Source organism: Rattus norvegicus, chromosome 3 (genome assembly GCF_021556685.1).
Source record: "Rattus norvegicus strain SHRSP/BbbUtx chromosome 3, alternate assembly SHRSP_T2T, whole genome shotgun sequence".
NCBI lineage: Eukaryota > Metazoa > Chordata > Mammalia > Rodentia > Muridae > Rattus > Rattus norvegicus.
This window is the reverse complement of record NC_141536.1, coordinates 17,514,196-17,540,013: the sequence shown is the minus strand read 5'-3', so window position 1 is coordinate 17,540,013 and position 25,818 is coordinate 17,514,196. Positions and strand designations below refer to the sequence as shown.

General features: G+C 50.4%; 1 protein-coding gene across 14 annotated transcripts in view; it reads right to left on the bottom strand.

Moving 5' to 3' along the window:
• Window positions 1-1,197: 1,197 nt before the first annotated feature.
• The window catches only part of Gsn (gelsolin), a 53,264-nt gene continuing 28,643 nt past the window's right edge, over window positions 1,198-25,818 (bottom strand). For 12 of the 14 annotated variants that reach the window (XM_087651484.1, XM_087651485.1, XM_087651489.1 and 9 more), the window contains 15 exons: window positions 25,471-25,625; window positions 19,063-19,224; window positions 16,714-16,863; window positions 15,483-15,572; window positions 13,960-14,092; window positions 12,715-12,803; window positions 12,356-12,571; window positions 10,004-10,137; window positions 7,574-7,664; window positions 6,051-6,221; window positions 5,364-5,538; window positions 4,305-4,429; window positions 4,031-4,108; window positions 2,446-2,506; window positions 1,198-1,602 (listed from right to left, as the gene is read on the bottom strand). In XM_087651484.1, coding sequence (XP_087507610.1) covers window positions 1,433-1,602; window positions 2,446-2,506; window positions 4,031-4,108; window positions 4,305-4,429; window positions 5,364-5,538; window positions 6,051-6,221; window positions 7,574-7,664; window positions 10,004-10,137; window positions 12,356-12,571; window positions 12,715-12,803; window positions 13,960-14,092; window positions 15,483-15,572; window positions 16,714-16,863; window positions 19,063-19,224; window positions 25,471-25,625 — 2,000 coding nt within the window. In that variant the 3' untranslated portion in view covers window positions 1,198-1,432. 14 annotated transcript variants of the gene reach the window in all.

The window sequence follows — 25,818 nt, the reverse complement described above, 5'->3', positions numbered from 1 at the left end:
TGGGGTCGGGGGTTGGGGATTTAGCTCAGTGGTAGAGCGCTTGCCTAGCAAGCTCAAGGCCCTGGGTTCGGTCCCCAGCTCCAAAAAAAAAGAAAAAAAAAAAACGTTGGGGTCGGTCTGGAGAGATGGCTCAACTGTGAAAGAGAACTTGATGCTCTTCAAAAGCACCCAGGTTAGATTCCCAGCACCCACACGGCAGCTCACGAGTGTCTGCAGTTCCAGGAGACAAAACGCCTTTTTCTCACCTGCGCAGACGCACATGGTGCATATACTTATATGTAGGTGAAACACTCGTTCACATAAAAACAAATCTTAAACTGTTTTTAAAGTTTGGGTAGAGGTGGCAGTAACCGCTCGCATCACATTATATTTCTGTAATATCACTGAATTATACGCCTGAGAGTGACTAAAATTAAATCCTGTCATCCACAGCTTGGTATATAAAAAACAAGGCAAATTAAAAAGAAAAGCTAGACACGGTGGTACATACCTAGAATCTCAGCTTTGAGGGAGGGAGAGACGATTTGCAATCCAAATCAAATCTGGGCAACTCAGTGTGAGACCCTTTCCAAAAACCAAATGGAAGATTCAGGAAGGACACGAAGCTGCTCAGAAGGTAATGGAGCTTTCGGCTCAAGCTTGGTGGCCTGCGTTTGAACTCTAGAACCGACATAGTGGCAGGAGAGAAGACGGGACTCTTCAAAGTTGTCCTCTGACATCTGCACACGCATGCACGCACGCACGCACGCACGCACACATACACGGGTCAGGAATAAAGCTCAGTGGCAGAGAGCACTTGTCTATCTTGAACAGGATCTGGGGTTCAGTTTTGAGAAAAAGAAACAAAAACAGGCCATCCCGTCAAACTAAAACAAGACAAGACATTTCACCTTTGGCCCAGGCCTATCTGAAAGCTTTGCAAATTTTACTGTACTAAACGGTTAGAGATTTCCCCTCAGCCTTCTTTCCCGCTTGGCCTCTCCTAGGTCGGCCCTGCATCTTGCTTCAGTGGTTTCCTGTGCTTTGTTAGCTTTTGTCTGCTAAACACAAGCCAGGGTCATCTGGGGAAAAGGCTGAGCAAGTGCCTCTATTAGGGGGCCTGCAGGCAAGTCAGTGGGGACGCCTGGTACCTCCAGATCACCAGGGTCATGAACAGGGAGGGTCTAGAGCCATGGAATTCAGAAAGCATGAGACAGCTGGGGAGAACACACTTCGAAAAGCTTTTATTGGGTTTTATTTCCAAAGTACAGATACTTGAAGCAATTCTGCAAAGACCCTGAGTTTTCACAGGGCTGGTTTTGGCTATCGTAAAAAAAAAAAACAAAAACACGCACACACACACTATAGTTTTCCTGCTTGCCATAGGATCTCTCTGGGAGATGGACAACCCTCAAAGGCACTGATTGGTGACATTGGTAGCTCTGGTCCTTACTCAGGCAGCCAGCTCAGCCAAGGCCCGGTCCAAGGGATCCACTGACCAGTAGTCATCATCCCAGCCGAGGAACCAGCCCACAAAGGAAGGAGGCTCAAAGCCTTGCCTAACGACAGTGATGGGGGTCCGCCTGTCCCGATTCGCTGGGTCCGTCTCGATGTACCGCTTAGCTGCAGACACACAAGGGGAAGGAAACCCAGGGACTCTCAGTGTGCTCTCCTTGGGGAGAGAATAGCCCTACTGATCACCACCAAAGACTACACATGAATTTCCCTCAAAACGGAAGAACAGAAATTTCAGCTTTAATTCCCGCTTCACAAGGTTCTCAGCCCTTCCCTGAGTGTATCATTCCCTTCCCCTCTGGTGATTATTAAATAAGCCTCTGGATTAGCTTCCAGGATTCTGCCTTCCTACTTGGGGTCTCTAACAAGGCAATCCCTAGAGCATGCTGGGAATTAGACACGGCTTCTTTCCTTCTCCAGCAAGCCCTCGGGCATTCTGAAGGGATACATTGATCTCTTCACATCTGCTATAGGTTAGACCTGGAACATCCCTCAGAGCTTCTCTAAGAGGTGGCATCTTCTGCTCCTTGAAGGTGATGAAGGCGAGACCCCACGCTTACATCTCCCCTCCAAGTCCCCATGGCTTTGCTCTGTCTACACTTCCCACTTCAATGCCTCACTACAGGTTCATTCACCAGAGTCAATCAACCTGGGCTAAAACTTCCAAAATAGACCTTCTGTCTTTAAACCGATTGCCTCCGGTCATCACAAACAACTACTGGGATATCACCCCAAGCAGGGCTCTAGCTCAGACTGAGCAGAAGGTCCCCATCCCCATGGATGCTGAGTATTAGAACTGCTCCCATCAACCCCCAACTTTTATCTCACTCCCACCCACAGCCAAAGACCCCACTTCCTACCCACAGTCAAACCCTCCACCCCTCCACAGCCCAAGACCCACCCCCACCCACAACCAGAGACATCCCCCCACCCAGAGCCTTGGGTCCTCACCAGAGGTCAAGGCTTCTGTCTTTTCCTCTTCCTGAGAGTCCTTTCCAACCCAGACAAAGACCTGGAGGTGAGATGTGAAATGAAAATCAGGTGAGAGGGGCCAGCGTCAGTCACTGCCTCATGAAGAACAAGGGTGGAAATGGGTCCTGGGTGCCAGCAAAAGACAAAATTCTCCACAACTAACAGCCTTCAGACAGCAACTGTGAAGGACGGGGCAGAACTGCCAAGCAGTGACCTACAAACATGGTTGCCGTTAACCTGTCGGCCTGTAACGGTGCAGTCTTCCATTCTAGTTATTGATGGTGGCACAAGAATCTGGGCTCCCAGCTTCTCCTGAAACTCGGGAGAATCTAGAAGCTGGGCCATCCATCACCTTCACTGGGATGAAGCTGACGGGTAGATCCAGTTTACCTCAGGCTACACCATTCCTCACGTGTGCTCACCCAAGCCTGCACACCAATAATCAATGCCATACAACGGCAGAGCTGGAAAGCTCTCTTTAAGAGCTCATGAGTCACAGCTTTAAAGGTGTAGATTCACGCGAGTGTAGCATCCCCTGGGCCATCTCCCCAGCTCTGCCATCTACTTTTACTATTTTTCCACGATAATCACATTCGAGAGAGACTGCTATTTATCATCAAACGCCTTAGACGAGAAAATGCCAGACTCGATGGCTTTTCCTTATTTACGGCCGTGTTCCTTACAGAACTGGGAAGCCGTCTGAGTCAGGACTGGTCCTGGGCCCCTTTGACTTGCCTCAGAATCCCCAGCACTCAGCATTTTGCTGGAAGACAGTGATGCTAAGAAACACTGGCCAAGGACTGCCAAGGAGGTGCTTAAGCAGGTAATGTCGCTGACCGATTAGTCACTGACGGCAGCCACATTGTTCAGGCTGCAAACACTGATCCTCCCACTGAGCTGTCCCAGAGCTGCCCCATGGGAGGAAGACATGGGACTTTGTGTTCAGCCATTCTACAGCCTGGAGGATGCTGGGAGCAGGCACTTGACGCTCCCACGGGAATAGGTCCAGAGGGGGGAGAGGTCAACTTGATGCAATCCTTCCTTCCCAACATTCCCAACACAGAGCGCCATGCAGATGCTCAACTGATACTGGATAAATGAATGGATGTTGGCTTCCCAGCTGGGGTCTCCACAGCAGCTACCCCAGCAGATGGCACAAGAGGGCTCAGAGCTGGGGAGTGACATTTTCAAGCCTCCAAATGACACTGGACAGCTTACATCTGCACACGACACTCTACTAAGTTTGACTTTTTGCAAAGACATATTTAAAGCCGGGATTCACACTGCCCTGAAGCTAGGGGAGAGTGACAGTGATGTGGGGTTATGTGACCTGGGTCTCCAGGGTTCCGAGTAGATTCCAAAGGCCATGTATCTGTCAGGCAGGTCCCACCACTTTCATGCTACAGCCGTGGACATGGAGGCTCAGAGAGGAGGTGTGGCTTGCAGCCACTCTTGGAAATACCTGGGGTTGGGCCTTCTATGCCCTCCCCATAGTGGCTCATCTTAGACCTAAGAGTCCAGCTTCCCCCTTTACCCAGGGCTTCTCCCTCTCCCCTCCACTCACCTGGTCCCAGGTGTCCAGGAGCATGACGTCATCAGTAGCCAGGTCTTCCTGCATAAGCTCGCCAGGAACCTCTTCGATCTGGGAAGGGTCAAAGGAGGTCAAGGAAGAAACATCAGCCCCATTGGTTTCCGGGATGAGTTTAAAGAGATGATCTGCCTTCAGAGGCCCTTCCCCTGCCCTGGGCCATCGGACTTTCTCTGGGCTCTGAGGTTCACTGACCCCTGAACCCGTCTCCCTCCCTAGGCACAAGCTGAGGCGTCACCCCTAGACTCACCACAAAGCGCCCAATCCTGTTGGAGCAGGCGAAGAGGCGAGGAGGATGAGCATCCATCTTCTTGTCCTTAAGCCTGGGGGATGTGCGGTAGGCAGTCTTCCCGCCCAGAGCCTCCCAGAAGCCATCTGTGAGGGGAGATCACATCAGTTGCCAAGGGAAACCCTAACCCCATGAGCACGTCTCACCAGACCCCAGACCAAACTGTGCCCAAATCCAGCCGGCTGCTCTCCAGTTCAAGATCCCATGAGGCTCAAGATGGAGGGGAACGGAAAGGAAGGACTGGAGGGGGTAAGTGGGCAGAAGGCACATCGTGGAGACGAGAGCACATGGGGCGGGGCTAATTATCTCCACTCAGCATATGAAGTGGTAAAGGCCCAGAGACAGCAATTCACCTAATACAGCCTGGGAGTGGAAAAGCCAGGAGGCAAATCTTTTTTACGTCAGATTTCCATGCTCTTTCTACAATACCTGCTGACTATGTGCGTTTTGCCTATCTGGGGCCATTTCTACAGAAATGTATCACTGCTGACGATACAACTTCCTCCTGTCCACTCATTCCCACCAGCCACATTTCAAGTCCTCAAAAGCCACAGGGACCTTCAGCCAGCAAACTGGGGTTGGGAGTGCATGGACAGAATACCCATCCTAATAGAGGCCTCTGCTGTTCAGAGAGGCTGCGTGTCCACACACATGTGGACACAGTACGCACAGACCAAGCTGTCCTCCACTGTTTCTGTGAGATACCAAGAAAAGGAGGGAGGGTTCTGAGCATCAGCAGATAAGAGGGCTGAGGGCGGAAGCGGGGCCTTCCTCTCTATAGATCTGAAGGTGAGGCGCCTCTCTCTGTCTGTCACTCATCTCTCTCACAAAAAATGGGCATCATCCCCTGAGGCCCTCTTGGACTATCTACGCCAAGTTCCCCTTTCTCCAGGAGACAGGAGATCATCCATCACTGGCTATCATCCTCATCCTATCAACACACGTGAAGGGTGAAGGCCCGAGAGATGGATGTGGAGATGGAGCCCCGGGCAGTGGGAATCGGTGGGTCCCAGCTCGAACCTGGTTCACTGCCTTCCTCCACCTGCACGTGCTGGGCCCTCAGCACCTTCAGCAGCTCCAGGGCGCCGGTCTTCTCCGCATCACTGGCTCCTGTACCCACCCACAGGTAGGCAGCGGAGGGGGTTTTCAGCACAAAGGCATCATTGGAGTTGAGAGCGCCAGCCTTAGGCATTACCTGGAGGCGGGGTGGGACGGGCAGTGCTCAGCTGATCAGGAGCCAGAAAGAACAAGTCTGCCCCCTCCTTACAGCCTAGGGACCCTACAGGCGGACAAACTTCTTCTCCTGGGAAGTGGAGAGCAAACTTTGGAGACTGAACGGTCTGGCTTATTCCCATGTTTCTCGGATGCACTGTGGTGAGGGAGAATTATCTGGAATTTGGGGCTGCATGAACAGAAGTTGTATGTTCAAAACAAAGGCAGTAATGGACTAATTCTCCACAGTGCCAAGGCCACAGGAGTCTACTAGAACGGGATCAGGAGCGGTGTCCTGGCTGCACAGAAGGTAGACATGTAAAGTGTGTGAGGGATCCCGGAGGGGTAAGGGGCTGCTAGGACAGGAAGCTCTGAAAATCTCCTTCCTCCCCTCCCACCCAGGCCCACCCAACCCCAGGCCACTGGAGGTCTGCTCATTGGGCCTAGAAGACTTCAGGAGGGCAGACCTGCCCATGTTCTGGGACCCAGCATTACCTCAACAGCCCTGGTGGCTCCAGAGCTGCTGGCCCGGACTTGGAAGAGGCGGGTACTGGCAGGGGTTGTCTGCCCACCATCTCGGGAGGTGCCACCCTTGTAGATGATCATGGGCTTCCCACCAAACAAGCTCATGAGGTGTGCAGGCTCTTTGCCTTGGACCACTCGGCTCTGGCAGTGAGAAAGGAGAAAGTCAGCTTTTCTTTTTCTTTTTCCTTGTGTGTGGCTCCGGACCATTCTTCCAGTAAGGCCACCACACTGTGTCTGACTATGGTTGGGAGCACTGTGCAGGGAGCACCATGACCCTGCAGGACCATGGTACTGAGGAGAGAAAGCTGGAGATGATGTCACTGCCCAGGTCCCCTGGGTGTTGTTTTCCCACCATCCACTCCTGTGAAGCCTTGCCTCGCAGCCCCTGAGTCTGGTCCAAGAACCAAGGAAGCCTGAGTTTATAAACATGACCTTAAAAGGAAGGGTGGGCTGCTTGAGTACATTCTCCCAGAATGCTGATGTCAGTCCCAGACACATGAGAGGGTGAGAGCATGCGAAGAGCTTTCATGTCTGAAGACACCGCTGTACCCCCATGTGGCCCCAAGTCCAAACTCTCCCCTGTCCCTAGCCTGTCTTCTTACTCAGATCTAAACATAGCACATGGATTTTCTCATCCCAAATGTGCCCTGCAGGGATCAACTGTGTCATCCCCTGCTGGACAGCCAAGGGAGGGTATGGAGACACTGCCATGTAAGGACAGTGTCTATTTATCTGGGTTCTGACATTAAGTCTAGTGCACAGAAGCCCAGCATAAATATTTATTACATGAGTAGGTAAGCTGATAGACAGACAGACAGACAGACAGACAGACAGATAGATAGATATATGGGTGGGTGAGTGGATGGATGGGTAGGTGGGTAGATAAGTAGATATATAAGTAGATGGATGAATGGGTAGGTGAATGGATGGGTGGGTAGATAAATGGATGGATAGGTGGGTGGATGGATGGATAGATGGATGATGGATAGATGGATGATGGATAGATGGATGGATGGATGATGGATAGATGGATGGGTGGATATGTGGGTGGGTGGATGGATAGATGGATGGATGAATGGATGTGTGGATGGATAGATGGGTGGATGGGTGGGTGGGTGGATGGATGGATGGATGGATGGATGGATGGATGGATGGATGGATAGATGGATGGGTGGGTGGGTGGATAGATGGATGGATGGATGTGTGGATGGATGGGTGGATGGATGGGTGGGTGGGTGGATGGATGGGTGGGGGTGGATGGATGGATGGATGGATGGATGGATGGATGGATGGGTGGGTGGATGTGTGGATGGATGGGTGGGTGGATGTGTGGATGGATGGGTGGGTGGATGGATGGATGGGTGGGTGGGTGGATGGATGAGTGAGTGGGTGAGTGGGCAGATGCATGGATCACTGTATGAATAATCAAGCAGCTAAGTGAGCAGACAGACGAGGCCCTGGCTGAAGCCCTAAGAGGCACTGATCTGGCTCACCTGGACAGGAGTTCCTCCCAGTTCCTCATCCAGCTGGGCAGTCAGGATGGCTGAAGCAGCGACCTCATCCTGGGTAGACTGGGCACCCTGCCTAGAAGAGGGGGAGAGACACAGCTCTAGTTTCTATAGAGCTCTGGGCCTCTTCCTTGCCCTGAGCTCTAGTAACCCGTGCAGCTGCTGGTGGTAGGAATGGGACTGGGATAGAGAAGTGCAGGGACCATGGGGCAAGCCAGAGACAACAGCTTTGTCATTGTGTGTGGTAACTGCCTTGAGAGGGAGAGTTAGGGAGACTCTAGGTCCCCCCACCTCAGCTTCTTGTCAAGGCTGGGCCTTATACTACTGTATCTGGTATACACCATATGTCAAAAAGCCTCCTAAGGATTTTGTATGGTATGTTGAACTTAGTGATATAGGCCTGTAGTCTCAGCTACCTGGGGAGTTAATGGAGAAGGATTGAAAGTTCAAGGCCAGCATGGGCAAATTATTAGTGAGACTCTGCCTCAAAATAAAAGGCAAAAAAAGGGGGGTACAGAGATTATTTATAGATCACTGGCAGTGGCTTGCCTAGCGTGTACCAGGCTCTGGGTTCAAACTCCAGCATCCCCATGTCCCTGCAATAATGAGATCCGTATTTAGCTTTAAAATGCTGACGCTCTCAGCCAGGCAGTGGTGGTGCACGCCTATGGTGACAACACTCAGGAAGTGGAGGCATGTGGATCTCGGTGAGTTCAAGGCCAACCTGGTTTCCAGGACAGCCAGGGCTCCACAGAAAAACCCTGTCTCGAAAAACTGAAACACAGCAGATGCTTTTAAAAGTATGGGGTTGCCCAACAGTCCGTGTGCATGATTCCTGAGCACCACTCTTTGTGGGTTTATGGTCATAAAGGAAAAGGGCAGGCTATGTTATAATCCCAGAAGGCTGAGGGGACTGGGTCCTAAGCACTAGAGATGTCCCACGGGATCTTGGGTTAGGGCCCGGGCCAGGAAAGACTGAAGAATGGAGATCTGGTGAAACGGAGTAGACACAGACAGGTGCACAGTCCTGCAACAGCTGCCTCACAGCGGCCTAGGCTATGAAGGGAAGCCGGCGGGACAGAGCGTATGTGAGAACTGACCAGGGTTTCTTGTTTTGTTTTCTTTTTTTTCTTTCTTTCTTTCTTTTTTTTTTTTTGTTTTGTTTTTAGCAACTCTTCAGTGGGTCTAAAATTATTTCAAAATGAAAACTTCAACGGGGAAGAAATGTGACAACTATTGTTCAGACGAAAGTCTGACGTTGTCTAGCAACAGAGACACCAGTTTACTGCTTGCCTTTCAGTGCTAGAGGAGGGTCCCAGAGCTGTCAGTGTGCGCACAAGTGTGCAAATTTAAAATCTAATAAGATACCACTTTATAAACTATCAGGTTGACAAGGATCCAGGAGTTTATCAACACAGTCTACTGAGACGGGGCCAGGGAAACAGGGTCTCCAGCCTGTAGCTGGCAGAAATACAGGGATATGAAAGGCCCCAAACGCTAGCTGGGAAACGGTAGCTATCTATCAAAATGACAGGTCCATTGACTCCCTGGGTCTGACGATCCACTCCTGGGAACTCACCACAGAGACTTCTCTGAACACCCACCTGCTTGCTAACAGTCATCAACGCTGATGGTATAGCAGACTAGCACCCGAGTATGCCTGGGTGTGGGAGCTTGTCAATAAGCCAGGGTACAGCAACCCAAAGGAATGGCAATTTGTCGGACACAAACCCACAATCAGGAAGCTGTTGGCTTCCAGGAAGGTAATAGCCAAAGGGCCAGCTACAGGGCAATGAGCTTAGTGTGTGCTTACATTATACATTCTTCCGGTAATTATGCCAAAAGGGTAAATGAAAATTGCCAAACTGCTCAAGAGGAAAGGGTGGGGCTTGGCAGATGAGTCACAGGTGTAACGAAAAGTTCAGAATGACACCTTTGGGCTTTGCTTTGGGTCTGGAGCAATGTGATTCTATGCTCTGTTATAAAACAATTATTTAAATAATTATTGTAATTGATATATATATACATATATACACATATATATCAGATCTATCCCGTATTACAGAAATATATATATGTTTGTATATATGTATATATATATATATATATATATATATATATATATATATATATATATATCCGTCCTCTGAAAGGATAAACTGGTATTAGAACTTGGCACTGCCTGGCAGGAGCTGCTGGGTTGATGTGTCTCTGTCCCTAGGTTGGGCATGTCATATTCTGATGACAAGAAGGTCAAGGTTGTTACTCTGCGTAAGAATGGGTCCTAGCAAGTTCAGGCCCGCAGACTCCAGACTCCGTCAGATCAACTCAGTCTCTTCCCTTGTCAGCATATCAGGCACAGTCGTGGCCCCCACACAATCCCCCTAAGACCCAGCAGACAGCCCAGGCCCTCACCAGTTGTAGATGATCTGTCCCTGGCGGCCACCATGGCGGTAGTTGTACAGAATGATGTAGCTGTCACCTCCATAGAACTGGCCGTATGTGGCGGGGTCCACCAGTACCTTGTTGGAACCTTCAATTCTCCAGATCTGCAGAGACAGAGCTGAGGTCAGACACCACAGTGTGCGCTCGGTCACCCTGGGGGAGCTGGAGACCCCAGTATACTGGACAGTGTAGAGAACGGGGCAAGTTTTTCATGGGAGTGGGGTGCCATCCAGACCCAAGCCAAATTAAACAATTTGCCCAGCACACAGAGCTACTGAAAGGCATAGCGAGCTATGATCCCAGGGTTCCTACTCTGGTTCTCCCTACAACACCTGACCAGATGATCTGCCCTTCCCCCTGAAGAGCCCCTCAACACAGCTCTAGATTAGAGATTGAGCCAGGCCTGAGTCAAACCCTAAGCCCCGCCCCTTGAGAGGTCATATGACTTTCGATGGCACCTCTCAGAGCCTCGGTTTTCTCACCTGAAAACTGATGGTGACAACATCCTTAAATGGTGCCAAGCCTTAAATTCTAGTCATGAAGGCGCCATGACACCCCTCCCCCCTTACCAGGAGCTGGCTCTATTAGGCTCAACGGCTATTAACAGGATCGACATTATACCACCAATATTTCCACTCTCCCTGTGGATTTGATGGGACACCTCATTCCTCGGGGCCATAGTTGATGGCCTCAGAATGATCCCTCGGCAGGCGGATCTGTACAGACAGTTCTAGTGATTGGTCATTGGGAGGCTCTGCAGTGACACCTGGTGGTCAAGTGGAGGCATTGAGCCTGCAGTGTGGAGTCTCGAAGGTGATGGCTCAAAGACCATTTTACAATGAGCAAGTAAGGCTCAGAGAGGTTGGGTAAATGACCAGGCTCAACTCTCAGTCTACCAAATGCATTCGCTGCCTCCTCTACACACCGTCCAGTAGCCAGGAAAGAACAGCACCCACGACAGTAATGGTGACTGTCCTATGCCTCTTAGGGAAGGAAACAGTGGACGCTGGCCGGGAATGGACTCTGGGCTCTAAGCATCTATGAACACACCTCCACCTCTCCACCCTGTCTTCCCACTCCCGGGTCCCCTCTCCATCTCTCCCCTAACCGATCACAACGACCCCCACTCCAGATGTTCCAGGTCATGTTTCTGCCTCCCACCTATTTTTACGGCGGGCTTTTAAAGCACGGAATCAAATCTGTCATACATCTACTAAAATCAAAAGAAAACCCAAAATATTTTATTACTGCTGTACTCCATGAACTGCATTCATGGTCTCTCCTGACGATGCCACCGGCACCATCCTCCTCAAATAGCAGGTCCTGCCTGGAATGTGTCCCCTACTCCCCCCACCCCAGCAAACTCCTGTTCCTACTGTGCTAGCCAATCCCAGCCACCCCACTCCCACTGCCCTTCCTGCGTTCCCACAAAATCCCAGAGCTTCCAGTCAGCTTCCCTTCGGAACAACAGATTTCAAGGCTCTAGTATGACTGTGGTCCCCTCCCCCTGCCACCCAGGCACTCCTTAGGAAGAAGATGGGGTCTGGGCACCTACACAGCAGGTACTCAGGGAATGTTTGTTGCCAGAAAACAAAGTGGAAGTAAAGAATCTCATGCACCACGACTGTGGTGAAAACTTGAGAGAAACACTCTCAGTGTGGCAGAGCCGTAGTAGGAAACAGGGAAGGAAGGCATCTAGCCAAAGCCAGCCCAGGCATGGCGATACTCGACAAGTACTTAAAAACTGCTTTTTGTTAGAAAGCACTGGCTCACGGGGTAACTGAAGCCAGGAGGACATAGAATCCTCCATCTTGCTTAGGTCTGGGCCACTCGCTCAGCTCTGCTTGTAGACAGGTTACCTCCTCAGGGGAGTCTTGAACCCATCTCACCTGCCTTTGCGCTTCCAAGGCTGAAGGCGCACGGATAAGTCATTGTCCTGAGCCTGTGCTCACTGGTGAGGGGCTGGTCGCCTCCAGTGATGGTGAACATCCAAGAGATGGGGGACAGAACCTTGGAGTCAAACTGGCCTTGCCTTTCAAACCAGATCTGAGATGATTAACCACACCATCCTTGGCCCAAGACTGCTTCTTCAAACACACGCACCTCTAGCCTCAATTCTCCCCATATTTAAAGGCAAAGCTCGTGCCCATGTCATGAAGATGGACTTGGGTGGCTCTTGAGGCCCCTTTTCTTGTTCTCCCCAGTTTGGCTACATGGATAAAGCCTCAGTCTGCCCTTTAACATCCTTTAGCTGGTGTAACGGGACCGGTGACTGAGCCTGGCCTGTGGAATCCTTTGCCATAGAACTGTGGTTCCGATTACCTGTTTCTGGCCAGTTCCGTCATCATCCATGCCGTGCTGGGCAGCCATGGCGGTGGAGGTGTGCAGTGTAGCAGCATCGAAAGGCACGCGCTCCACGTTGGCAATGTGGCTGGAGAGGTAGCTCAGGCCAGGGCCGTCTGTCTGGTCTGGGTCCCGCCAGTTCTTGAAGAACTGCTTAAAGAGAGGAGTCTCGCCGCCCTCCGGGAGGACTGAAACCTAGGAAGGGAGGAGAGGCTCAGGATGTGGCAAAGCTGGCTAGCAGGGGTCTTAGGGAGCCTCAGGTGCCTGGCTGGTCCCTGAGGAGGATGGGGGACCCTCGCCCCCACTGAACACGCCTCTTCCTGGCATCAGAACCTCACCTGGGTCTGCCTGGGGTACTGCATCTTGGAGATGAAGTCAGAGGCTGTTTTGAGGGCAGCCTTCCGCTCATCCATGTTGGCCTGCTTGCCTGCCAGAAATCAGAGGAACAACGCAAGGTTAGCAGCCAGAGGTCCCTGGAAAGGGGTAGCCAGCCCACCTCCCTACTCTCCTTACACTTAGACAGTAGCCAGGAGCACCACCCCAAGCGCTGAGGGTTGCTACTTCCAAGAGACACTCCCTCCCCATCCTGGCCAGCAACGATGACAACCTCTGTGGTTGATTTACTGAGCACAGATTCGGTGCCAGAACCACACACAAATAACTCCATTTAATCCGCACAACAGCCTTAAATCACGGAGGTCATGGCTGACTTGTGCCCTCTCATATATAAGGAAATGGGGATCTGAGAGCGGTCATAGGAAATTAGCCTGCAGATTCAGTTCAGATACCCAGGCTGCACGCTTTACACAGAAGCCTCCGTTCAAGGCTTCCAAGACTATCCTTCCCCATCCAGTCTGCTCTCTGTTCCCGCCCCTTGAAGCGTCAGGAGAGGCCATGACCAGTCCATGCCCACATCCCTCCGACAGCTAGCCTCTCAAGTTCTTGCCTCTACCCACTTCCCTCCCTTCCCTTTTCCCAGGGTCACTGTCAACGTCTGAGGAAGCACTTGGGGTCTTCTCAGATATCTCTGGGCTCTCAGAAACAACCTGGACCCAAGAGCCTCACAGGAGCTACCCATCCACAAGGATTTCCCTGGTGCCCCCTGGCACAATTTCCTTCATAAAAGGGCCTGCACCTAGCAGAGAGTTCCAAGTCTTATAACATACTATTTAACCCTGTTCAGAATGCTGGGGCCCAGGAAGCACTGGGCCCACAGAGCTCCAAAAAAATTGTATATGTATATGCAATGTATACATATATGTGTATATATGTTTATATGTGTGTATATGTATACATGTATGTATGTGTATATGTATGTATGTATGCACACACACACAGAGGCATTATACAGTGTCTATTAACTTCTTGGAGGACTGATCTTGTCACACAATTGGCAAACATTCATTTGAGCCCGTACAGGGACTCTGGTCCAGCAAGGCCTAAGATCATACAGTGAATCAACTGCAAAATGAGACACTGATTCAAGATCCCGACTGCCTTCATTGTCCCAGCAGCCTCTAGCGCTCTGTTCTCCCTGTGACTGAGATCCTAGAAACCTGTAGTGACCAGGACCCGCCCCATACCTTTCCAAACAAAGATTTTCCCATCTCTGCCGTGGTCCAGGATGAAACAGTCCTCGGATCTCAGGGCGGACTGGGCGAAGGGGTTCTCGTCAGCCACGAGGGAGACTGACATGCTGCCTCCACTGTTGGAGACCTGGGGGGACAGAGAAGGGGATGTGTGAGCACCAGAGGCAGGCGGAGGGGCAGATCAACATCTGGGCCCACCCAGCTCTGCAGCACAGCCCAGGCTTCTTTGGCTTTTCCACCTCGCATGTAGCATAGATGCTACTGCACCCGGATTAGAAGAGTGGGTACACGGAAGGGAGGAGGGGCTTGAGGTCAAGCATGGAGTACTGGCCTAGCACGCACAAAGCCTGAGGTTCTATTCCCCTAGCACCACATAAACCAGGGGTCATGGTGCGCACCTGCAGTCCTAGAAGGCAGTAGAGGCAGGAGATCAGAAACTTATCCTTAGCCAGTAGAGAGTTGAAGGCCAGCCTGGGATACGTGAGACCTTGTCTTAATAAAAGCGCGGGGCCTCTGAGAAGACGTAGAGCTTTCTGGAAAGCTTTTGAAATCATGAACAACGAAAAGAAAAATGACAACAGGCAAACATGGTGTGCCAGCCTCGACCCTGCTGGGAAGGAACTTGGGAGAACCAGAATCACACCTGTAATTGGTGGACAGCAGTCACCAGTCTCGGTCGCTTAGCTGACCAACGAGCCTGTTTGTTTACATTAGGCTAAGGAGAAGCTGGATTAGGGCTGTGGACAATCTGCAAGATTTCCATAAATCTAAGAAATTCCAATATAAGGAATACATTCAACGTAGAAACAAGAGATGTCCGCTACCCAAATTTCACAAGACCGGCTCTGGGTAAGCAGGGACTTCTGAGTCCCTGGGGAGGGAGATTGGGGAGCTGGGGACCATCACACAGCAAAGCCCACAAGTCTCATTCCAGATTCTATAAAGACAGGGAAGGGACAAGGGCTGGCATCTGCCTGGTGTGTGCAAGCCAAGTCCAGCATGGGCCGAAACATGGAAACACAGACTCAAGTGCACACAAGGAAGTCATCACCCCTCCCTGGCTCGTAGTGTAGTGTTTTCCTAAGACACTCTGTCGTCCCTGGCGCCCCAGCGCAGACTCCCAGAAATCCTACAAAATTTTGCAAAGATGACCCTCTGGCTGGACACAGTGGTGGTGACCTGTAACCCCAGGACTTAGAAGACATGAGGATCAAAGCTAGCCTAGGCTGTACAGGCAGACCAGATCCTGACAGTTGATAACAAAACCCACAAACCTAACCCAAGCAAACCAAAACAACAAAAGCTGTTTCTCCTTTGCAGGGAAGGGGCGGGGAACCAAGTACTGCACGGTCCAGATGAGCTTGGCATCCCCTCTTGCTCTCCGGCTTCAGGAGAATAACAGACACCCTGGGACCTGGGACCTCAGTTCCCCAGCCAGAGCAGCCAGGGACAGCAGGGCCTCCTGCCTCCTGGCCTGACCCTGCATGTACTATGGAAAATAATACCCTGGGGCTCACCTTGTAGAGCTTGGCCAGCCTTCGGTTGGCAGCATCTTCCTTGGCTGTGTCCTCGGTGCCCTGAGGCAGATCCGGCTTGGGGCCCAGCACCTGGAGGAAGTGTCAATGGGGTGAAAGAGCATCAGTGAGCATGGCGGTTTCTGAGAGAGCTCCGCAGGAGGCCAGGCCTCACAGACAGCCATGTCCATGTTCCACATGGAACCTGTCTGGCCCTGACATCTTGAATCTACTTCTTCTGAGAAAGAGCTCACTTCTCCTACCAGCTGTCCTTCCCTCCCTGCGCCCCGCCCCCAGGCTGGACCTTCCCCCAGTCGTCTGCTTTGGATTTGAGCATCTGAGTCAAAGGCAATTGGCAAACACCTCACTGGGACTGGAGGGGATCTTACTTACCACCCTCCATTCACAGAGAGGAATGGAGAGCTAGAAAGACTGGCTTGCTTGTCTACACTGCTTCTAGGAGGCTGTCAGAATTAGACCCTCAGCTGTCATCACTACACAGCTTACGTTTTCTCTGTTCCATCCCAGGAACCGTCCCTGGTGTCTGGACCTTCCCCCCACCCCAATAAAATTCCTTTGCAAAAAACCGGAACTAGATGTCCCCAGCAAGTAGGAGCAAAGTGGCACAGAGAAGAGGCTTCGACCCCTCCTTCTCCTGGGGAGCCTTGCCTCTCTGTTGGCAGATTCTCAAAATGTGGTAGCAGAGCAGACAATCCCATCAGTTAACCAAAGGAGCCATAAATAAACAGGCACGTCAGAAGAGGACACTGACGGCTGGGTCTCAATTATTTCGGCTAGTCCTCAAGAACTGTTGGGAGGACCTCTTTCCTAGTCTGCTTCTTTGGAAGACTTGGTCCTCCTTGCTGAAGGGTGTGGTATGCACTCCCAGCGTGCTTCACATCCTGGGGATCCAGCTCAAGATCTCAGGGAAGTTAAGAGTTTCAGGAAGCTATCTTCCTACTCCCTAAATATTCAGGCCAAGTTAAAAAACAAACAAACAGGGGGCTGGGGATTTAGCTCAGTGGTAGAGTGCTTACCTAGGAAGCGCAAGGCCCTGGGTTCGGTTCCCAGCTCCGAAAAAAAGAACAAAAACAAACAAACAAACAAACAAACAAACAAACAAAAAACAACAAAGCAAGATCTTCAGAGGCAGGGACGGGGCCTTACTAAGTCAATCTTCACCAAGAAGGAAGAAGTAGCCTGTCCCCTGTCCCCACCCATTCCCCACAGACACCTGGAGCATGGCTTCCGGCTCGCTACCCTCTTCAGACACATGTACTTGGGCGCGTCCACTCCTCTCGTTGTCCCGGATGCCCTTGGACACCTGCGTGGCCTTCAGTCTTTCAAACTTGTTGCTGCCGGAGCCACACCACTGATAGATATTCTGTAAGAAGACAGAGACCCCAGGAAGTCAGGGTCCAGCCTCTGCCCAAGCTCGCCTGACAGGACAGCAATATGCAGACTGTGGCTATGTGCAAGCCCGTGGCCTGTGCTTGCCCAGGTGAGGGCTGGCAGAGCGCACACACACCACCCAACAAAGTGATCTGCATTCGAGGATACTAATTACACAATGACATCTAGGTCGCTGGCCTCTGTGGCTTACATATGACTTGTTCCTCTGAAGTTCATGTGGCAGTGCTGGGGGGAAAGGACTCTGTTGGCTCTTAGGTGATTAGCAGGATTAACGTTTTTCAAGGTTCAGTTTTTCCTACTACAGAACAGATCACCCTGTATCTTGACCGGTTTACACATAGCCATTTGCCTGTCTACACCGGCCATTTTATAAAGCACCCAGTAGGGGTTGGGGATTTAGCTCAGTGGTAGAGCGCTTGCCTAGGAAGCGCAAGGCCCTGGGTTCGGTCCCCAGCTCCGAAAAAAGGAACCTAAATAAATAAATAAATAAATAAATAAATAAATAAATAAAGCACCCAGTCAGTCTCCAGATGGTGCTGCCAGATCTCCTCAGCCTGTGAGCCTAAATCAACTTTTACTTATAAGTTTATAGCATCTCTGAGCTTCTGTTATAGAGACCCCTGCTGGAGAGAAGCAAAACTGCAAGCGTCATTTGTTTGCAGCATCCACCTACCTACATCTTGCCTGTGTGCTAACTGTTTTTATTATTTAACATTGTGACACAACCTACAGTCACTTGGGAAGAGGAATCCTCAACTAAGGACTTGGTCAAATCAGACTGGCCTGTGGCCATGTCTTGATTGGTCACTGATGTGGGCAGCCCAGCCCACTGTGGGCAGCAACATCCCTAGGCAGGCGGGTAAACACTGTGCCTCCATGGTTTCTGCTTCAGTTCCTACCTGAGTTTCTGCCCTGAATCCCTTCAATGATGGAGTGTGATACGAAAGTGACAGATTGTTCAGGACAGCCCAAACCAGAGACCAACCGAGAGTCCACCAACAGCAGGAATAATGAAGCCACTGAGTCCCTGTAGAGTTGACTCTCACAAAGCAAGAGTGAGCTCCAACGACATGGAGGAATCTCAGATATGCACGGTTGAAAAAAGGAATTCAACATAAGAGAGGACGGTCTCCTGCACATAATTTCAGAAACGTGCAAGAAAACCAAAAAACAAACAAACCGAGTCTATCCGATTGAGAGTTCTGAAGGCTGCCCTCAGGGCAGAGGGACTGGGAGGAACAGCCAATGCTTTGCAGAGAGCTGTGATGCTGTTTCCTGATCTACAGTTAGGAGTTTGCAGGTACGCTCGCTGGGTGAGATACAGAACAGCAGCTGGGAGTATAGCACAGCTTGCCATGTCACTTTAAAAAAACTACACTGAAGCCTAAAAGGCAGCTCTAGAGCACTGGACGCTCTCTCAGGTCATCCGGGTTTGACCCCCAGCACTCACATGGACGCTCACAGCCATCTATAACTCCAGTCCCAGAGGAGCCACGTCCCTCCTCTGACCTCTGTAGGGATCAGGTACACATGGTACACAGATGAATATGCACCTCAAACACCCTTACACATACCACAGGCTCATGTGCACAGAAGTTTTAGGGCACAATGTCTGGCTGTAACCGTCTGCGGGTTTGTGCTCATGCGGAGTATGTGAGAAGCATCACCATTAACCTGTAAGCAGGCCTTGGCATGCGTACCACACACAGCATCACATACTAGGTACATAGGCAACCTGTGATGTTTATGTCGCATGTACACTATGGGTCCATCCAGGTCTGTATGTGTGGGCACTCACTGTAGGGTTAGTGTCCATAGTGGACGAGGACCTTCAGGTTTGCCCATAGCTGCCATGTGCTTAGAGGTGAGTGTCTATATTTTAAAGGGCATATAACTGTGTGTCAGATATCAGAGAGGCTGCATTTCAAGATCACTGTGTGAGTGATGGGAACCCGAGGTCCGTGTACACATGCAAGACAAGCTTGAGTCTACATGTGGTAATCTAGTACCAGACTTATCCAATCTAGATCTGCCCGCCTGACACCTCTGTCAGCCTCTGGTCTCTATCCCCCAAGTATTCATGCACCCCTTCACCAGTGTTTCCCCTCCCCAGAGTCAGACCTGGCCAAGTTCACCACAGTGGCCTTGGGAAAGGGCAGGCAAGACTCACATTTCCCAGGTCCAGAATGAAGCAGTCACCGTTGTTGAAACTGTCCCAGGACACAGGTACTTCAGTGGCACGGACTACACGGCGTCCCTTGACCTGGAAGAGCCTCTGCACCACCACCTCGTTGGGTACCACGTGTTTGAATCCAGATGCCACGCCTCCTTTCTGTCAGGTCAAGGGGACAGTGTTAGTCCAGGGGAGGAGGTCTGGTGAAGTAGATAACAGAGGGGGTACAGGACTGAGGGAAGGAAACTTCCGACTACTGGATAGATACTCAGTGCACCCAGGAACGTCACTCTTACTGTGTCTGATACTGAGACATTCTCTTCTGGGGTTCAGTAAAATGAATAACATTTACCAAAACCATGTGGCTAAAAAGCATTAGATTCCCTACCCACTACATTCCACTGAACCTTACACTCCACCTCAAAGATCTCAGAAGCCACTTCCTGGATCAAAGGACTGTAAACATTCCTCTCCAAAACCAGCGCTCCCCAGGGGGCGGGCACATTGTGGCACACTACACAAGCTATTCTTCAAGGAAAGAGATCAGTCATCAAAGTGTAGGGGATGTTCCTTACTCACTGAGCCTGACTGTTACACAATGAGCACGAACATACATACCAAGGGCTCCTATGGTTATATTCCACAGTCTCTCCCTAGCTCGCCACTCTTCTCCACCTCACCCCGTTCCAGCACCTATTCTGCAAGACACTCCTTGATAAGCGCTAATCCAACCCACTACAGCCCTTCCCATCATGCGAGGATCTCTGAAGGTCGTCTTGGACACCCCTAGCCCACATTACCCTGTCTCCTTCTTCCTGCGGGGGTCCTGTAAGCCCACAGGTCCACGTGAGCCTTCATGCGGGTAGAGGAAAGGGCCAGCCTCCATCACAGCAATGGATGACTTTCAGTAACCATCTCCCCAGTCTTAGCCTCAGGCCTCTCCTGCATCCTTCAGCCACCACCAAATTCGGAAGGACCCTGCTCAGAGGCTTCCTTACCCCAGCTGCGCCCCCGTACCCCCGACACACTGGTTCAGTAGAAAGTCTAAGGAAGCTGTCTGGGATGGCTCCAGATTCAGGTACTCACCAGCCCTCCACCTTACACACTTTTTGCCCAACCTAAGCCAAAGCCCAGAGAAGTGAAGTGATTTCCTCTGGCATGCTCAGCAGGTCTGGGGCACACTCAAGGCTTCCAGCCTTGCTGCCTGCTATGGGTCTCCCTGTTCCATGTACCATGAGGGTGAGGGTCTGGAGGCTTCTATAGGTCCTCAGACCACCCCAGTCAGGACCCTATCTGCCCATCTCCTTGCACTGACCCTAGCCATACAATCATGATGGGTGTAAGGAGGCCGAGGCGGCCATTTTAGGAGGCCCGTGTTAGCCACGGTAACAGTAAGTGGAATGGATGTGTTTATCACGTGATCATACCCACTATACCACACATTCCACATGTATCTCACAGGTGAGGAGAGCAGAGCTCACACATGAAGGGACTCGCCCAAGCTCTCACAGCAGGATGGGTAGTGCGGCCGGCATCAAACCACAGTGTGTTGGAATCTGCAAAATCATGTCCTTCCTCCCAATATCAGATCTTAGGCCCAGGTACAAGCAGTTTTGAGTTTCTGGGGGCTGGAGCGCCCTCTGGTGTCCTTTCTTGGTGTGGGCGTAAAGCCTATTCAGCACCACCAGGCAGCTGTGGTGCCACTGGGTGGAATGACCTCAGCTACACCCGTGGCTTCCGTCTCGACTGGAAAGTCCACAAGTCAGTAGCAAGCCAGGAACTTTTCCCATCATAGAAAGAATAAACCTGAGTTCAGGTGGCCATGATGCCTGAGGCCCAAGAATGGTGTGAAGGCTGGAGGAGGGCAAGGGTTGAGGCAGTCGCTGGGGATGAGGTGAGGAACAGACACTGGGCAGCTACCCTAGCATTCTGTGCTTCCTCCACAGTCACCCACAGCACCCCAGGGTCACATGATTAAGCAGCAGTCAGGCTGGGCAATGCTGCCCATGTAGGACTCACAACAGCCTCTGAGGTAGGAACAGTCGTGGCATGAGGCACCAAGATGCTGGTGGGCCTGAGAGTCCTGATGCATTCATTCTACTCACTGCTGCTGACCCAGAGAATGACACTTGAAGAGATACACATACACACATACATGCACACATATCGACATACATACTTACATATATACATACATACACACATATACACACATACATATACACATACACACACATACACACATACACACATACACACACATACACACATGCATACATTTATACATACACACATGCATACACACATACATACATACACACATACACATATACACACACATGCGTACATTTATACATACACACATACACATATACACACACATACACACATGCGTACATTTATACATACACATATACATATACATACATATATACATACCCTATATACACATATACATATACACACATACATACATATACATGCATACACATATACATACATATACATACATATATACACATACAGATACTCACATAAACATACACACATATATATACACACATACATAAATATATACACATACCCACACATATATATACATACATATACATACATATAAACTCATACCCACACTCACGTACATACATATACATACACACATACATACATATACATATATACACATACATTTACTCACATAAACTCATACACATATATATACACACACATATCCCCACACACATATATACCCATACATACATACATACATATACATATATACACATACATTTACTCACATAAACTCACACACATATATATACACACACATACCCCCACACACATATATACACATACATACATACATACATACATACATACATACATACATACATACACACAATAAATAAAGCCAGTTCTCAGAAGATACCAGTGGATCTACAAGGGAAAGGATGGGAATTTTTAGGATTTTTTCTATTACTTTTTTAAACTCTTGTTTTAAAGGATTGATTGTTGCTGTCTAATCTAATTTTGGGGTGAGACAGAAAGAGATCAAAATCTTTGAACAAAATTCTACAGGGTGAGCTGTTTAAAGAGCCATTCTCTGAATTAATGTCATGAGGGCTGAGAGAGAGGTTTGTGGAAGAACTAAAGTGACCAGCCACCATTTGGTCTTCGCCTACAGGGGTGGGGGTCCCAGGGTCGTTCACTTCAAAGAGCAGCTTCTCAGTCTTGGCTAATGTATATAATGTATGTCAAGCTTGACTTACTGAGCTAGTGAGATAGGGAGCAGGGCACTACATATTTCCATAAAAAAAAAACCTAAAAAGTCAAACCACATACATAACTAAAAAACTCCTTGGCGAGGCTGGAGGAGTGCATCCTCTAGCTCAGAGCCCTGTTCCAAGCAAATGTCTGCTTTCTAACTGTCTCAAAGTCCAGGGCTCCCAGACTCATGGGCCCAGCTTCCCTTTGAACAAAGGGCTTAAAAAATCCAACCTTTTCAGGGGTGGGGGGTACGGTCAGGGCTCTGGGGGAAGGTGAAGGGAGGGCGAGTGATAAGGGATTGGAACATAAGGGCAGCTCTCCCTGGTGGCTCCGTGTCCCCTCTCTGCCCCTTCTCTTACTTGGAGACAGAAGTAGCTCCCAGGAGGAGGCTTTCACAGAAACAAGTCTTGTGTGACAAGCCTGGCTCCTTCACATCTATAATAGATGAGGGTGGGGAGCCCGAGAACCTTGGTCTGGGTCAGCCAAGTGCGGGGGCGGCCGGAGGACCTGCAGGACTGCAGGAGGTGGTAAACAGGGCTGGCTGTGGGTCTCCTCTGTCCTGCAGGGGACAGTTTCTTTCATGACTGAAAGACACAAATCTGACCCTGATTGGGACCTACCTCTCAAGTGGTCCTCAGAGCATGGTCCAGAACATTCCAGAAAATCCCCTTCATACAGGAGCGGCTAGTTAGACATGCAGGGCTTAGATGGAGGGTCAGGGACTCTTGAAACATCCACTCTGGGCTGGCTCTGGGCTGACTTAGACCTTTCACGCTTGCGTCTGAATTTCCTTCGCATGACTCTCCAGCTGTGTGACCCTGGGCGGGTGCTTAACATCCCTGCACCACACTTTCCTCAGTTCCACAACGGGGTCAGTACTAGCCAGTGCCTCGAAGTCGGACATGAACTGAGTACATACAGTGCACAGCACATTCCGTGGAAGGTGTGTTTGTAAGAACACCCTACTAGCTTGTAGGTTCATGCCGCAGGACCTCAGCCTTCCCGTCTATGAAATGGGATTATCACCAACACCCTAACAGCAACGGTGAGAATGAAATGGGATCCCATAGAAAAGCTTCAATGTATTGAAACTACCACTTCACACCTGGGTGCCCGTAGCCTGCTCTGCACTGCTCTCTGGCCAGGTAACCTGCCCTGGTGTTCATGACAGCTGTCACATTTATATCTGCTCAGCTTTTCCCAGAGCAACAGGTAACTGAGGCAGATGGATGGCCCTGATCCTCGTGAGGGCTGACTATGTGAATCCTGTGGACTCCCCTTCTCCTCCTGCCTGCCTTCAGTGGATTGACTCTCCGAAGACTGCCAGTACCCTCAAATCCTTAGAAAGGAAGCGATCTGCCTCACGTGGACCCCCAGAGCTCAGTGCAGAGCCTGACAGAATCAGGGCGGGGCTGGACTTGAACACGACTTTCATGGCTGACAGTTGTGACCCTTCTGAGCCTTGTGTCTCCTCCCAGGGTTACCTTCGGGGATAAAACAAGGTCACATACGTTCCCAGTACCATCTGCAGCATGACAGCCACACGAGGGAGTGATACAGGTCTGTCTTCTTTCCCTTGTTCCTTCATATACATGTGTGTGTACCAGTCCATGTGAATGGGCAGGCATGTGTGTGTGTGTCTGTGTATGTGCACAAGTGTGTATATATGTGTATATATGTGTATATATGTATATATACATATATATGTATATATGTATATATGTCTGGCCTCAGACACAGTATCTAGCAGAGGATCACCTTGAACTCTTAATCTTCTGCCTCCATAATTCTGGGTTCAAAAGTGTGCACCTCTCTGCCCAGCTTGATCTAGGAGCTTGAAATCACCTGCTAAGTGAATAATCGAAGGAGAGACTACACAGATCTTTCTGCAGCCCAGGGCTAGGCATCCCAGCTCTCCTTCCTCAGAATTGCACGGATCCCAAACAACAGCAAGAGGAAGGCTAGCTGCTCACCTGGGCATGTTAACTCAGCTGTTCGGCCATGGTAACTCACCAAATAGAGCTGGGGAGATGCCAGGGGATGCAGCCCAGCCCCACCCTAGGTGGCTGATCCAGGACACACCCTGCCTTGTTATCTAAGCCTCACAGGCACACCCCATCACTCAATCCCTGCCCTCTCCTGGGAAAAGAGGAGTCACTTCTGCACTGACAAAGAGGACTCTGAAACCCAGACAGGGTCAGTGACATAGGTAGGGCATGTGTCCTCCTTAGAACCCGGTCGTGGGAGGCAGGGTGGCTTAGTGGGAACAACACTGGGACACAGAGAGCCGATGTGGGTTCTGGTCTTAGCCCCTGCATTGACTCACTCTGTGTCCCTAGTCCAGTTAATTGATTGATTCTCTGTACTTTAGTTGCCCCAGCCCCTACAAAAGGAGAGATGGAGGCTCATCTGGGTCATAAACTTGTGATCCCCTCTCTACCCTACACAAAGAGAGCTGGGCTTCATAAATATCCAGCTTCTCTTGAGCCCTTCATTGTCCTTCTCTTGTCCCCATGTGGGACATTTCCCAGCGATCTCTTTACCAAATCCTCTCCCTGGCCCTGTAGAGCAGGTGTAACTGGCTCTCCAGCAACCACAGAGGAAAGGCGGGCTCCGGGTATCAAGGGACGGGGTAGAGGATGCACAGTGTATTGGGGAACAGTTTCCTGGGTTTCTGGCTTGGTTTCTCTCTGCCTGAAAGCTTAGGGGAAAAAAACAAAACATGACTTGTAAAAATCCAAGTTCAAGAGGAAAGTGAGGGGAGTGGGGAGAGGGATGTAAGTGAAAGGGGCCCGTCGAATACTTACCACAGAGCCCTCTGCCAACAAAGCCCTAACCATAACCAGTGTGGGAGCACAGGATTGAGACTTGGCACGTTCTGTGGGCGGATGTGAGAAGGTCTCCTGTGGGCTCACTGTGATGCTGTGAAAACTCTACCAGGCTGTAGAGAATCTTTTCATTGTAAGATACGGAATCAAAAGCTCATCCGAGGGATGGGGGAGTTTGGCTCTTCTAAGACCACAATGGTAAGGACCCAGGGTTCCTAGCTGCTAGACTCTCAGAGCTTGGCACTTGGCCTGTCTGTCCATCTCTCTGCAAGGCTAAAAGACGGTAAGCCCTGGCATTAACCCAACCCACCTTGTACTTAAGTCCAGACTTGAAGTAGCCTTGGAATGTGGACGACTCAAAGCCCTGAACCTCACGGTGCTGTACAGCCCGGCCATTCAGGTAGTCATCCAGCTGCACGGTAAAGATGGCGGCAGCCCCGCTCTCGTCCTGGCTGCACTCGTTGCCTAGGGAACAGAATAAGGTCAGCATGAGACAGGCTTCTCAGCCCTTTGGGGAAGAGGCCATGCAGAGCCAAGAGCTCTACTCTGACCTGGCTAGAAGTTGAGCTAGTCCCTCCCTGCTTTCCAAGAGCCTCAGTTACTCTATCTGTATAATGAGGAGACTTAAAACAAACAGATCAGAGCCAGTGTTGGAGAC